Source organism: Dermacentor albipictus, chromosome 8 (genome assembly GCF_038994185.2).
Source record: "Dermacentor albipictus isolate Rhodes 1998 colony chromosome 8, USDA_Dalb.pri_finalv2, whole genome shotgun sequence".
Lineage (NCBI taxonomy): Eukaryota > Metazoa > Arthropoda > Arachnida > Ixodida > Ixodidae > Dermacentor > Dermacentor albipictus.
In genome coordinates this window covers 125,086,708-125,101,535 of record NC_091828.1, presented here as the reverse complement: position 1 = coordinate 125,101,535, position 14,828 = coordinate 125,086,708, and the positions used below count along the sequence as shown (strand labels likewise).

The 14,828-nt window shown below is 46.7% G+C and overlaps 1 protein-coding gene across 1 annotated transcript in view; it reads left to right on the top strand.

Annotated features, from left to right (window-relative positions):
• The window catches only part of LOC135900801 (lysosomal alpha-mannosidase-like), a 20,395-nt gene extending 5,567 nt beyond the window's left edge, over nt 1–14,828 (top strand). Inside the window, exons 7-14 of the mRNA XM_065430383.2 lie at nt 533–612; nt 4,138–4,326; nt 7,211–7,329; nt 9,152–9,259; nt 10,466–10,655; nt 11,767–11,997; nt 13,487–13,639; nt 14,550–14,828. Of these exons, the coding sequence (XP_065286455.1) occupies nt 533–612; nt 4,138–4,326; nt 7,211–7,329; nt 9,152–9,259; nt 10,466–10,655; nt 11,767–11,997; nt 13,487–13,639; nt 14,550–14,813 (1,334 nt within the window). The 3' untranslated portion in view covers nt 14,814–14,828. The remainder of the gene's footprint in view (nt 1–532; nt 613–4,137; nt 4,327–7,210; nt 7,330–9,151; nt 9,260–10,465; nt 10,656–11,766; nt 11,998–13,486; nt 13,640–14,549) is intronic.

Genomic DNA, 14,828 nt, shown 5'->3' with positions numbered 1-14,828 from the left:
GCACGACAAAATTTTCTGACGGATTCGTGAGATTCAATAAATATGTTTTTTTTCCTTATTATCATTTTAGAAAGTCAGTTCTGCGGAGCAAGCCCGCGAGGTGGAAGAAGGTTCATGAAAGAAATAATCGTCATCTAACAGACTGCACTACCAAGCTATAAAGAACATTCAATACGGGTTTCTCAGAGAAAAAAAAAAAGAGAAAGGTTACCTGTTGAAGCAATTTTTTTTTCATGAGCATTCCTTCACCTTGCGGGCTTCTGCAGAATTAATATGCCATATTCGAGTAGCCGATAATTTTGGCCTCGCTCAGTGATCTGCTAGCCACCTCGTTAGCTCAGGTATTTGAGCAAGCGCCCACAAAAGCCGTTGGTTCCGTGTTCGATTCCCCCGGACCTGGAATAATTTTCTTCAACCATTGAAGCTTTCTTTCTGAGAAACCTGTAGTGGGATTCTTTTTGTAGCTTTGTGCTGCAGTTTGGTGGACGACACTTTTCCCTTTCATCTTCTTTCTTTGTCTTCGTATGTCCAGGAGCTACATTCTTGAGGCAGCAAATTAAGGCGAGTGAACGTGAACTCTCTGCCGGCACAGACTACGTTCTCAAAAACAAGGTAACGTACCTTTTCTACTCATATGGAGTCACTATATCTAAACTTCGTGTTATAAATGCAATAAACTTCACCAATACCGGTCTCGCGGATGCCGATGAGAACTCTTTCTCCGTTCCCACGTATTCAGATAGGAGCTCCGAGTTAAAGCTTCCCCTCAAGAGTCGTAAGTACACCAAGTTTTGGAATGATCGCAAGTAGCAACCTTTGCCAATCGTCGACACAGTGCTATACTCCAGAAAAGTGTCCTGCATTTGAGTCACATTTTGAGTAAAAAAAGTCACGCCAGTGAAATTTTGCATTTTTAGCTAACACCTCACACTGAGCTTTAGTTGGTAATAGTTCGTGTTTACAAACAGCGCACACGACAGGACGATTTCTTAGCTGCAAATTAAGTCATGCACTAGAGCTCACTTATAATAAAGTTAGCGTAATTAACAGTATATTGCTTTAAAGGTATCAAAATGTCACGTGATTTCTTTTAGCCGTAAGCGTGACAACTCACATTTTTCATACAACGTCAATAATAAACAACCGTTACATACAGTATCATATAAATATTTGGGTGTTCACCTAACCGAAAACCTCTCCTAGACAGACCGCATTGCAGCTATTTGCGCAAAAGCTTCAAGGACATTAAGTTACCTAGGTCGTAATCCGGGTAATTCACCTTCCAACATCCGCTAATTGGCCTATCACTCATTTGCTCCTCCACAGCTCGAGTATGCATCATCCATTTGGTCCCCACATCCTACCTACTTAATCGACATGCTCGAATCAGTCCAGAACCGAGCTGCCCGTTTCATCTCACGTAATTATAGCCACCACTCCAACGTAACGCAAATGAAACCCGATCATTTCCCCCAGCCTGCAGTTCTTCGCCGTAATATTGATCTGTTATCCTTGTTTCACAAGTATGTTTATAATGCCACACAATCATCCACATTGCATATCCAGATCGCCTCAAACACGTCTCGCCAATTAAATAACTACTTAAGTTTTGCACGAATCTACGGTACGACACACGCTTTTAACTTTTCCGCACTCCCTACGGCCATTCGCTTGTGGAACAGTCTGCCTGATCACATTGCTTCCGAGTCAGATATCAAAAACTTCGTCATCTTCTACACGAGCATTTTTCGTAATAGCACTTACAAATCACTTTATCTTGTTTCTTGCACTTGGCAATGTGCTTCGAACTGCTTGCGATGTTTTTATATCTATTAATGCATTGCTATCTCCGTCTTATGAATTGGTATTTTATGCTGCGTCACGTGTTCACTTGTATACTCTGCAATACTATTGCTTTTTTGCGTCTTTTTCCCGAAAAATCCCTTGAAGCATTGCACTCCTTGATCTGTTCATTTTTCCTGTATTTTACTTTCTAGTATTAGTGCCTTACGTTAAATTTTACTCGCGTTCTTTCCTTGAACTGTACTTTTGCGGCATTTTATTAGTTCAGTTTTTCCTTTTTCATGTTTTGATCTTTGTAGTAATGTTGTTGAGCCCTGCATTGAGGCGTGTCTTTTGTACTAGACTTCAGAAGGCTGCTTACTCTCTTCTTTTTATGCCTTGATATTGTAACCCCCCTTACACAATGCCACCATAGGGCCTGTAAGGTATTTTAAATTAAAAAAATAATAAAACATGATATGTCGTTAGTTGCCGATCTGTACTTTATTCAAACTGGTTGTTACGATTCAGAAATTGAGGAGAGGAACATCTCAACTTCAATGTATTTCAATTTTCATGTCATCTTGTTTTTTTTTTGCACAAGTCATCAACCAGATAAACATATATATGTTGTTAGATTTTCATTGAAGCTTCGACGTAAGATACTTTTTCTCACTGATCCTGTTTGCGCCTTATTGTTATACATGGCAATACAATGGTAAGATGCTTGCGTCTTCGATAACCAACTGCCAGACCTTTGATGAAGGCGTTCGACCTTTAGCTCAACTGAGGCCTTTGACATTTGACGTAAAGGCCTTTTACAATTAGCTTCTTTGCGATTTTCGCTACCGTACTGAAACAGAGTGCCTATTCCTCTTATAACCCTTTCGGCCCTGAATTTTTTTTATCACACTGATATTTTTTCTACCATGTTATTTTGGTTCTTTGCCGCATAAGAAACCGAAATTTATCAAAAAAATGTTTGTGTTTAGTCTCATGTAATGTCTGGGATCATGTCCTCAAATGAGGACATGAGGGCCCAGTGGGTGTAGAAGAGACAAAAGTGGATCTTTTGTAACAGTTTATTTTCCATGTTACAAACATACTTCCAGCAGTAAAAGTTGCTTATCTCGAGGCTGCAGTGTCGCATGCATATTTTGGTATGATTTATAAGCCAAAGAAGCCGACCCGTCAATGAAGGCAAACAGCTGCTGATTTCACGCGATGTGTGCGCGTGGAGCCAGACGCGCTGCTGGCACTTCTTCCTTGCTGACGTCAATTTTCCGTTATTTCGTTTGGTATCTCTATTTCCCAATACTTGAGCTACTGGGAATATGCCATTTTCAGTGATGGCTTCCAGTGTAAGCGCAGACGGGGGTATTTTCCAACTCCCATTAGCAAGCGTAGAGAAATAAGTTTCCTTATTTCTTCTGCATTCGTTTGGACCGGTTTCCCTTCTTTGAACGCAAAATACAAGTTTGTTTTGTTAGCCAGCTCCACAAACACGTTCTTTGGCACGTAGCGCGAGAAATATTCGTACCGAATAGGCAGCTCGTCAAGGCAATGCTCATTTTCGTCAAAAACTCCCCTAAAATCAGCAGATGGTTTGTCAAAGGCTCTTCTGGACCATGACATTTCTTTACACAGTTGCTCTTCATCTGATTATCCAGAAGTTTCCGACGAACCGAGGACGCAGTCATCGCTTCCTGTTTCTACAGGAATGAAGTCGTCAGCTTCGTCATATTCTTCATTCTCCCCAATGTCTGATAAATTTCCATTATCAAATTGGGCGAACATTTCATCTGCCAAATCCAGACCTGCAAGCCCTAGTCGCTGAGTAGAAGTAGTGAGGTTTCATTCCGGCGCCTGAAAAATAAACAGAAGTCGCTTTACTTCAAGGCGCCACCCTAGCCCAACATGCGAGACGCGGCATCCACTCAGCCCTCGTGTACTCAAATGAGTACACACATTATTATGCATGTGGTGACTCAACTACGCATACGTGCGGGATGTTTTAAATAATTATATATTCTATAGGGAGTTCAAAACATTCTCCTAAATTCTCAACTCGCCAGTAATGGCGCCTCACAAGTAAAAAAAAAAAGAAAACGCACTTACCTGGTTCAGCTTCGACGTTGTCGTCTTTCATCTTTGTTGTTTCTAGCAGTGCTCTGGCAAACGCGAGCGCATGAGAACTGTTGTCCATAGCGATGGAGATGCCTGCTGAGTTATTTGGGTTTCTGTTTTTGTTTCATTTTGCTGTTTATCGCGCAACCCACGGCTTTAATGTCTTGTCCTCATTTGAGGACACCAGGGCCGAAAGGGATAAAAGCAGTGTGGCATGCGCTTGAACAGTGGTACAGAGTGGCGGTGGACTCCGGCAGCTGCCTGTTGAAGAAAGTCGTGCTCCTGAGCCAGAACCAGCACGTGGCCGTGGAGCAGACGTTCGCCGGCTATAGCTCCGAGTACGGCCACGTCCTGTTCGCGCCCAAAGAAGCCGCCGCCGAGGAGTTCCGCGGGAACGCCACCTGCCGTCTCGTAACGGTAAATCCCTCCCCAAATCACGTTAAACCGATTACAACCACACGATGCAAACAGATAATGAGGCCAGAAAAAACACAGAAGAAGAAAAGTAAGTACCGATATTTCACTTTCTTAAATGTATAGAAGATAGGCAAGACGGCAAGCACAATCGAAGTGGGCGATAAGACTAATATCCGCGGGTGGGAGCCGATCGCAAACCTCACGCATTTTACGCGTTCGAAGCTTTACCAGCAGATGATGCGCTTCTGTCATTCTCCTCCGGAGGTATTTGAGTGTGTCTGCAAGATTATCCCCGGTGCTGTTATCCCACCCCGCTTACGACCGTGGCATCTTTGAAACATACTTGAATGGGCCCCGCGGTAGCGTAAGGTAGAGCACCGCATGCATAATACGGTAGATGTGAGTTTCCTTTTCCCTATTATTTCCGCATTTAAACAAGAAATGCCTCCATAGAGAAATCCCGTGTGCCGCATACGTTCGGTTCCCATGCTCGAATAGGACCCTGCACGAAAACCTGCTTTTTCCAATATAAGCCCCCACAATGATACACGATCAAGGTAAGGGACAAATGGGTCTTTTCCAATAGGGAATTATTGGTTATCCCTATGCTTTACCTGGCTTTACTGTCTGCCTCGCGTGGCTCTGTATGACAACCAATCACGTCTCACTGTTCCCCTTATCCTTCTCGCCCCCTAAACTAATCCAATGCCACATTGCTATTCTTTGGGGCCATTTTGGAGTTCATGCAGTGCTCAGCCGAAGGACAACGAATTTACGCAGGACATGCGCGACCCCCCATTTATTTTTTTTTTCGGAAACACACAAAGAAGGGAAACTAACAGCACCTAACTAAGACACATGAAGCGCCAGAACGGCTGCAAATTTGAAAGTGAGCTATCAAAGCCGTGCGCACCAGTGGCACTCCATGCCTTCGGCCGCCGCACGTGCTGACTAAATATCCAAATTCTTCATCCCAGAGCTGCACTGATAGTTGACTCACACACCCTTCCCTTTTCTGTCGGATATAAAAGGCTTCAGTTATTTCGTACGTGCTGTTAGCTTTCTTTGTTCGTGCGTTTCCGAGTAAAAGTGAGTTGACAGTCGGCGCATGTCCCGTCTACTTTCTTTGTCCTTTGTCCAACCGTGAGTGCTGCAAAAGCTTTCAACATGAACGACTAAGCAACTCGCTCTGTTTTTCACCTTAATGTCATCCTGGAGGTTGTTAAATTCCTCAATTTTTTTTTCGAATTCGCACTTCCTGCCTGCTTTAATTGGCTTAGAAGGCCGAAACGGCCTTTTTGATTGGCTCAAAGAGAAAAAGGCGGACCTCCACAGTACTGCAGAACCTTATCGTGATTCCTTGTCTGCAGTCTGCAGACAAGGAATCACAACTATGGGCCGTCCAGCAGGCCCGGGGTGCGCTCGAAAAGCACAAGCCTCATGACCCACTACAAACGGGCCCAACTGGGCTAGTGCAGAGTAGGGTATAACCCCGGGTCGACGCTTGGCCAGCGTCACGACACGTTAAATCGTCGTTTGCCGGCACCTCACTAAAGTTATCCCTATCCTATCGTGTCAAGAAAAGCGCCCATTGTGGAAACTGTGGCTGAATAACGTTAGTCTGAACTATTCAGAACGTCATACGTTTATTTGAATTGTCAGAAGGTTGAACTGTTCTAATATTCAAAAGAGAATTGGGAGTAATCATAAAAAACGAATGCCTTAATCCGGTCGTTGCAAAAGTGATGCCATATCGTGAAGGCACCCGTGAGCCCGCGCAGCCACTTGGATACCGAATGTATTTTCACTATTCACGTTTAGGAGTATCCTCTCATCAACCATTTGCAGTCATTTCGCATGGCGCCTCGGGAAACTAAAATATCTGAATTAACTGACAATGGTCCCAAAGTAAGTACATAAAAAAAGGTGGCTTACCAACTAATGTTCTGTGGTTCATTCGAGTCGACCAGAATTTTGATTTATTCGAATTTTTAGTTATCGCGAGTCGGCTACGTATATCACACGCGAACGAGCAAGACAGGTATGTGCAAGTGGTTTACAGCCTGCCCCTTTTCCCGACTCGCTTCAAGAAAGCGGCTTGTCGTATCTAGCACTACGAGCATTACGCCGCTAAATCAATGAATCAAGCAGGGTCGGTCGGTCGGTCGGCCGGTCGTACAACTAGGAACACAATTCCACCGGCCGGTCTTGCATAGCGCAACAACAGTAACAGCCTCCTGGTTATCTCATATGATATATAGCGACAGCCCTCAAATTCGTAGGTCGTTGGTCCCGAGTTCCATTCGTGGACGAGTGCGAAATTTCCTTCATCTGGGGAGAACGCCAGGCGGGAAGAGTCGGTTAAAGAAGGCGCAGTACACTGGATGAACGCTGTCCAGTGTCCACTGTGCACTCTTTCTTTGGCCGTGTCTTTCTTGCGCTGCGTTCTCCCCAGTTAACAATGGACCAACTTGCAGAATTCAAAGCCTTGCTTCATCTCGGAAGTTTTCTTAAAGAGAAGCCCGCATGGGCTTCATTTGTAGCTTCGCGCTAATGTTGCTACATATATGGCTATCGTACAGGGACACTACTCCGTGCACTCCCTAATGGATGACAATTTTGACCTTTCACGAAACTTGAATTCTGGGGCTTTACGTGCCAAAACGAAGATATGTTTACGAGGCACTCACGAAACTTCATCCGCCTATAGTGGATTTCCGCAGAACATTTATTTGTCCCAAGCATAACCAGTTTTTCGGGCGCAGTCACTCACACTGCCTTGCTCCCGCACAAGGCAGGGGCGTGCGTTCGACCAATCGATTGGACATTCGTTGGGTCAGACTATGGACGAATGAACTTTTTTGCCATTTGCGCTTCTGCGCAGAGCACCATCGTGCAGGAAATCCACCAGTGGTTCAACCCATGGCTGAGCCAGGTTATCAGGCTCTACGTAGACAAGGACTACATCGAGTTCGACTGGATCGTCGGACCCATCCCTACCTCGTGAGGCCTACGAAACGTGTGCTACTAAATGCCAATTACCCTTAAGAGGAAGCTTTAGCTCGGCTACTCCTATCTAAATACATGTAAAAGGAGAATTCGGTTTTTTCTTCTTGACACAGAGTTATGAATTTATAAACTTCGTGCGTCTATTTTTTTCGAACTTGCGAATTATTTAAAATTCTTTAACAAGATTCATGTCCTAAATCGAAATACCGCTTCCAACAGTCACTATAATTTAATTTTCTCCTCAATTTCAACACATTTCATTAAAATCGGTCCAGGTGTTATTTCAGAAAACCGTTTTTGCGTTTTACATGTATTTGAATGGGCCGCATCGGAGTTGGGCCCAAGCTGAAGCTTTGAGCTCGGGGGAACCTATATGAATATATGGGGATGAAGAAATCGTTTTTCTCGGCAACCACCGTACCGAATTTGATGAAGTTTGTTGCATTTCAAGTAAAAAGCTATAATCTAGTGAATGTTGCAAGCGGATTTTTCATTAAAGCAGCCGTCCTTTATAAAAACTATTGAAAATTGCAAATCTTCAGAAAGAAAACAATATAGGTTGCAACTCATCAAAGAAAAACGATGTGAAAATTTTGTACATTGCAGCTAATAGTGCATCTAAAGCGGATAAAATTCATGTATTATACATGACTGTAAGTACACCAGTAATATGTTATTAGAACTTTTGCAGAACCCTCGTAAACATTGCAACAAATTCACGTAAGCAATAAATTTATGTATCGCATTTATCTGCATAGGATGTTCTAACGGATGAAGTTTCCGATCTTCGGCAATCTTTGTTATAGAATTCAAGCCCTAAATTAAAACAGCTTCCAGCAGCCGCTATAATTTAGCTTACTCTCTCAAATGCAACAAATTTCATTAAAGTCGGCCAAGGGGTTATGTCAGAAATTCAATTCTGCATTTTACATGTATTTGAATAGGCGGCATTGGAGTCGGTCTAGAGCTAAATGTTCCTTTCAATTGTTAAACATACGATCTAATTCTAAACTATACGTAAACGCGTACAATCACTGCACTTGCTTGTGTTTTTATTGCAACATACCAAGAAGGGCCTTCGGCAGACGGATTGATAAACGAACGAATTTCGGCGGTAATGTATATAGTGGGCCACATAAAATTCAGCGGCGATTTAGCGGTAAATGCAAGAGAAATACGTTATCATTACTTCGCACCTCTTTGAGGTCCCGGATCCATGACTTAAACGACGTTCACCACATTGCAAAATGTTGTTGCTGAGCTCACTCGACACACGTCCTGCCTCTTGGAGAAGCGAAGTGCGACTGACGGTGACCCGGAGCAGATCGTCATCGGTCGAACTACATGCATTTATGCACACAAACATGCAACATGCTCTTGTAAGCTCTCTCACTCCCTCTCTGCCTCTACCTCCACCAGGTGACCGGCCTCTCTCTCTCTCTCTCTCTCTCTCTCTCACACACACACACACACACACACACACACACACACACACACACACACACACACACACACACACACACGCGCGCGCGCACGCACGCACGCACGCACGCACACACACACATCTTTCCACTTTGACACTTTTAGTGGTAACTCATCAAAACAATTATACTCAATAGCCTATGCGATGTTTCATTCATCTGTCGTTCAGCACTGCCCAGGACAGCATGACACGTTACGTATACACCGATGCTTATTGACTGAAATGAGCATCACGAGCAGCCCCGCGCAGTAGGGGACAACAAATCGAATCCGACATTAGTTGCGCACCGTGTTCGTTCAAGGCTCGTAAAAGGCTGTTTTCAACTTATTGCAGACCCCCGTCGAAGCTCGGTTACGACGTGGTAACTCGCTTCAAGTCCAACCTGACCAACTACGGCGTCTTCTACACGGATTCTAACGGCAAACAGACAATGCCACGAGCGTGAGTGCGAGAATTGCCTAAACGAGAGCGATTCGTTTGTTGATACATAATGCCTCCGCTAACTTTTCTTTTTCACTCTGGTACGGTTGCGTTTCAGAACTTAACCAGAGTAATGACAATTGTAAGAAATTGTCTCACATTTATCCGAAGTACCTGCCTTCTCGCGTTGTGTGCCTGTCTTTCAATTTTATTCATGTGTGTCATTTTGAACATACGCGTATCTTCAAAACTGCACTATAGCGTAGTACACCTCACCCCACTTTCTTCTGCGTTTAAAAATGTTGCAGATGTTTAACGATGTTGCGTACGAGTCCACACACTGCGCTCCTACGGTTCTGTCTCCCTCTCTCTTTTCTGCAGTATTTCGTTTTTGTTTGCTTGCTCTTTAAAGGGTGTTCCTAATGAGTGATTTTTCTTTTAAATTTTGCGACCTTTCGTGTCTCGGTTTCCAGCATGCAGCCGGCAGTATCTAGAGAAAATTGTAGTCTGGCCCGAAAGGATTGATTGTGATAGCAAAGTATACATACTTGCACGAAGTAAGGTTCGTAGTTTTACTCGGAAACATTCGCATACTAAATTAATTTTAAAAAAGCACGTTGTCCCGCGCGCACAGGCTAGCACGAAGCGATCTCACTAGCGATGCCCGCAAACGCGCGCTGTCAAAACGCTGGCATGATGGAGAGCGCGAGCAGAGCGATAAGCGAACGCTCCTGCTGCATCTCCAGTCAACGTGTCACCGAAACCCGAGATCACGCGAGCTCCAGGGATTGGCGCACACGAAGAAATGGCACACGAGCCCCAGCCTTTGCCACAGGCGGAGATCACCTCCAAGAGAGGGCGCGGCGGCCCACGGCTGAGCTAGAGGAGGAGACGTGCGCTCACCTACACCCATCTAACCCCCTCTTTCTCTTCGACCTTTCGGATATTTTGACCTCTCGGATAGTTCGACCTTTCGGATAATCCGACCTTTTGGAAATTTCGACCTTTCGGATATTGCAACTTTTCGGATATTGCAACCTTTCGGATATTTCAACCTTTCGGATATTTCGACCTTTCGGAAATTTCGACCCAACCTTGCAGTACCGCAAGTATCAAACTAACGCGAGTCGACTAGTACTGGGATATATCGCGTTTGGCGATACATTCCGGTAATTTAAAGTCTTGCTGAGAAAATCGTTATTCCGCTCTTTTTTTTTTTTGACGCAGCGCTAATGCGACGAGACCGTGGGACGTGAGCGACAAGAACCAGCGCGAGCGCCACCTGGTGCAGTCCAACTACTACCCGGTAGTGTCCTGGATCTACATGCGCGACAGGAAGAGGTCGCTCCAGATGAGCGTGCTGCCTGACCGTCCGCAAGGTGGCACCGCTCACCAGCCCGGAACCATTGAGCTCATGGTGTGCAGTCGCATATATTAGTCGAAGCGCTACAGCATTACGCGTAGAGTTTCGTGCTGGGAAATGCTGCGGAGAAACCAGGTGTTAGCGGGTGCGCGTGCGGGCAGTATACGGCGCCTTAGCCTAAGCTAAGCTAAGCTTGTCTAAGCTTCGTACTTCTGGCTTCGAGATACCTTGCGGCTTGTTATGTTCTTGGAATTAATTCATCGTCTCAGATTGGATGCGGGCCAATGATTGTATGCTCATTTGTTTCTGACCTGTACCAATCCACCGTATTGAAATATTAGCTGAGGTCGTCTGCTCACGCCGTCACCATGAATGTTCGCTGTCGTGCCGATGATGATGGTGAGTTCAAAACACTGGCGTGTACCTTCAACGGAGAAGCAAAACACTGGCGTGTACCTTCAACGGAGAAGCAAAACACTGGCGTGTACCTTCAACGGAGAAGTAGCCAAGAAGTTGGCGCTAGAACAAGTCGCGCGTTACGCATAATTGTCGTCTTCGTGGCGCCTTTATCTTCCCCGTGAACGCTGCCATCGGGCCAGCCATCGCACCTTATGGGCATCACTTAAAGGACACTAAGGAGGGGGAAATTGTAATGTTATGTTAGTTAACTGACCGTTCACAATACCAGAATGAGTGACTCTTAATGTGAGAAGTGGCTTGGTACGCCAAAAAGAAAAAATAAAGAGCCGCATCAGCTCGCTATGACGTCAGTGATTTTGACGGCGTCTGCTTACGCCTGGTTAGTTTTTTTAGACTACAAGATGGGCTATGGCTACATTATTTTCTGAAAAAGACAAACAGTAAACCTCAGCAAAAAAGTTTTACTGAGCGAGAACGGCCAAAATACGAAGAGATATCTTGAAATCCACGACGTCACATTGAGGGGCGAAATTTTAAAAGAAAGTTGCAATTTTTTACCTCATTTTTTTTATTGTAACGCTAGGCCTCTCATTACAAGGTTAATGAAAGCACAGCTACGAAAGACTACCTTACCAGTCTAAACTGATGTGATTCTCTTTAGCACCCTTTCAGGGCTTTCCTTCAAGGTGTTCCTTCGCAGCGATTCCCCTGACAAGTTCGTATTCTCGCTCGATGTCGGCCACAGATCCACCGGCGCTTCATGGGCCACGACGGCAAAGGGGTGGCGCAGTCCCTGAACGACCTGGGCGTCGACCGCAAGGGCCTCGTGGTGCGCGGCCGCCACCTGCTCCACCTGGGCCCCATGGACGTGGCCGCGGTGCGCGTCCGGCAGCTGGCCAACGGACTCGTCATGGCCCCCGTGCTGGCCTTCTCCGAGGGAATCACGCCGCAGACGCGCACGATTGAGACGCGCAACGTGAGAGGGCGCACCCTACCACACTTCTGCAGGGTGCCTCGATGTCCTCCTCGCCCGCCGCTCGGGCGAGGAGGACATCGAGGCACCCTACACTTCTGTTCACCGATAAATGTGCACTCTGCCAAGGCGCTTTGCGTATACAGAGAGAAATAAGTGTATTTGAAGTAGCAGGGAGGTCGGCCTGCTGGAGTTGGCTACTGTAACCTGTCATACTCTGCGCGGGGATAGAAAGAAAGAAAAAATTATATTATGGGGTTTAACGTGCCAAAACCACTTTCTGATTATGAGGCACGCCGTAGTGGAGGACTCCGGGAATTTCGACCACCTGGGGTTCCTTAACGTGCACCTAAATCTAAGTACACGCGTGTTTTCGCATTTCGCCCCCATCGAAATGCGGCCGCCGTGGCCGGGATTCGATCCCGCGACCTCGTGCTCAGCAGCCCAACACCATAGCCACTGAGCAAGGGGATAGAAAGAAGAAGGGAAATATTGTTACCCTCTTAACGGTGCTGGTTTACACCCCTATACCCTTAGGGACGCAAGAAAACTGGAGAATCAAGCCATCGACGATGATCGTCAATGCAAGCGAATAGCCGTGGGCTTCTACAAAGATATTCGCTTTATTAAAGTAATGATGCGATTGCTGGCGTGTACTTGTTGAAGTGAGGACATTTAGGGAGCGCTTGTTGTTTCGTTGGGTAATTCTGTAGAGAACGAAGTCGTTATAACCAGCACATCTGTAGCGGTAGCGTAGGTGACTTTGCATACAAAACAATTCGATGCAACCTGTCTTCACCGGGGCAAGCTCCGGCATCAACAGCGGCTGCCATGCTCCCCTCCCGACGTAGCCCTCTCTCGCAGCTCTCACGGAGGGAAGGCGTGCGAAAAACATATATTCACCCACGATGACCCGAATACGAATTAAAAAAAAATACTTCGAAATCTGTGACGTCTCACTGACGCACTGGCGGTGTAGTTACAACGGCAAATTTTAATGATTTCAACTTTTTTGATGGTCATCGTACTACACTCTCAGACAAAGGTACACACTTTGTGGTGTATACCTGCCACACAACAATAATCGTCATCTAGCTTGCTTGCGTTTCCTTTCTTGAAAACGCCGCACCCGCTACTTTCCTGTCGGGAATGCTATGTAATGCTGATTACGCGCATGCCGTTCGTTACTGGGAAGTACCGGGCTCGCAGCATTAAAGAAAAGAAATGCGGACAAGACAGATGACTTTTATTGTTGTGTGGCAAGATACAACCCAAAGGGTGTAATTTTGTTTCAGAGTGTACCACGAAACAACGAGAATAATAGTTTTCCAGGAATGCTTTATCGGCCTCGATCGACTCGGCCCCTTATCTCTGGTGCTGTCGCTTCGGGACCCGGCAAACAGAATCCGTAACGATCACAGTCTGCGTGCAACACTCATAGCGAAGTACACTAACCGCGCACGCACTGCCGCTCTGGTGTGCGCGCTCGCAGTTCCGAGGCCTGGGCGCTGCTCTGCCGCGCGGCGTGCAGCTCCTCACGCTGCAGCAGCTCGAGCCCAAGAGGGTGCTCTTCCGGCTGGAGTACATGCAGCCAGCCATCGTGCCCCGCGAGACGCCCGTGGCGGACGTGGCCGTGCCTCTGCACGTGAGTATATATTCATAAAGATCCACCTGCCTTGCCGTACCACGTGCGACGCCTATTGTAGCTTTATACGTCATTCGGATTCCGCGATTCGACCCTCAGCTGCGACTGCGGTTTCAGCCAGATCTTTTACCGCTGAACGAACGAAGAAATCCTCCAGAAGTGCTCTTAACTAGACAAATCTTGCGCGCAGTAGCCTTATCGTACATCACATCGTCCCGGTATACCCTGTTTCAAAACAATCGCACACACGAAAAAAGAGAAAAAACTATGAGAATAATGATCATCATCATGTCGCCATCAATTATATTTTTTAAAAATGGCACGAAGCCACTGTCAAAAATAGGCGAAGAACGGCATGGTAGCATGAAAATAAGGACTACGGCTGTCAAAATGGGAATCGTGCGAACGCGCCAAAGCGTAACGTCACGAAGATGCGACGGCGCTACCTTCGTATTCGCTGTAGGACTAGTGCAGGCAAACACAAAAATAACGCCAAACTCTTCTGGTGTCAGCATTCTCGAAATGCTGGATAAGAGGCGCAGTTTGTTCATAAACGTTTACTTTTGCTTTTCAATGCGGTGACTTCTACTTCGCTTTTTCTTTGCCTGCATTGTGCCCGCTTACATGCGTGTGTTTGCGCGTGCGTGCGTGCGTGCGTGCGTGTGTGTGTGTGTGTGTGTGTGTGTGTGTGTGTGTGTGTGTGTGTGTGTGTGTGTGTCAAATGGCCCACCATTGGGCCAAAAATCCAGCGGCGTCTGCAGCAGCGAAACGACACCTATGTCGGTTGCGACGCCACGTCACGAGCACGCCCCTCGCGCGCTCGTGCAACGCCACCTGTAGACACTGGCTCGCACTTGCTGGCGAGTAGTTTGCGAACGCGCTACAGAACCCGTGCGACGACGCGCTGCAGGCTCTGATGTCCACGTACCAGACGAGCAACGTGCGCGAGGTGACCCTGACGGCGAGCCAGTGGGTGGACGAGCAACCCGAGCAGTTCGAGTGGAACGTGACCGTGGCCAGTGGCCGGCGCCGCGGTTACTCGCCGCGCCGCAGCGGAGACGCCTTCGACGAGCAGGGCGGCGGCGGCGGCAACCGAGGCGCCATCGTGAAGGCTCACATGGCCGTCGGGGAGATACGCACCTTCGTCGCCGACCTGGTGCTGCCCAACAAGTAGAAGAGGGGGGGGGGG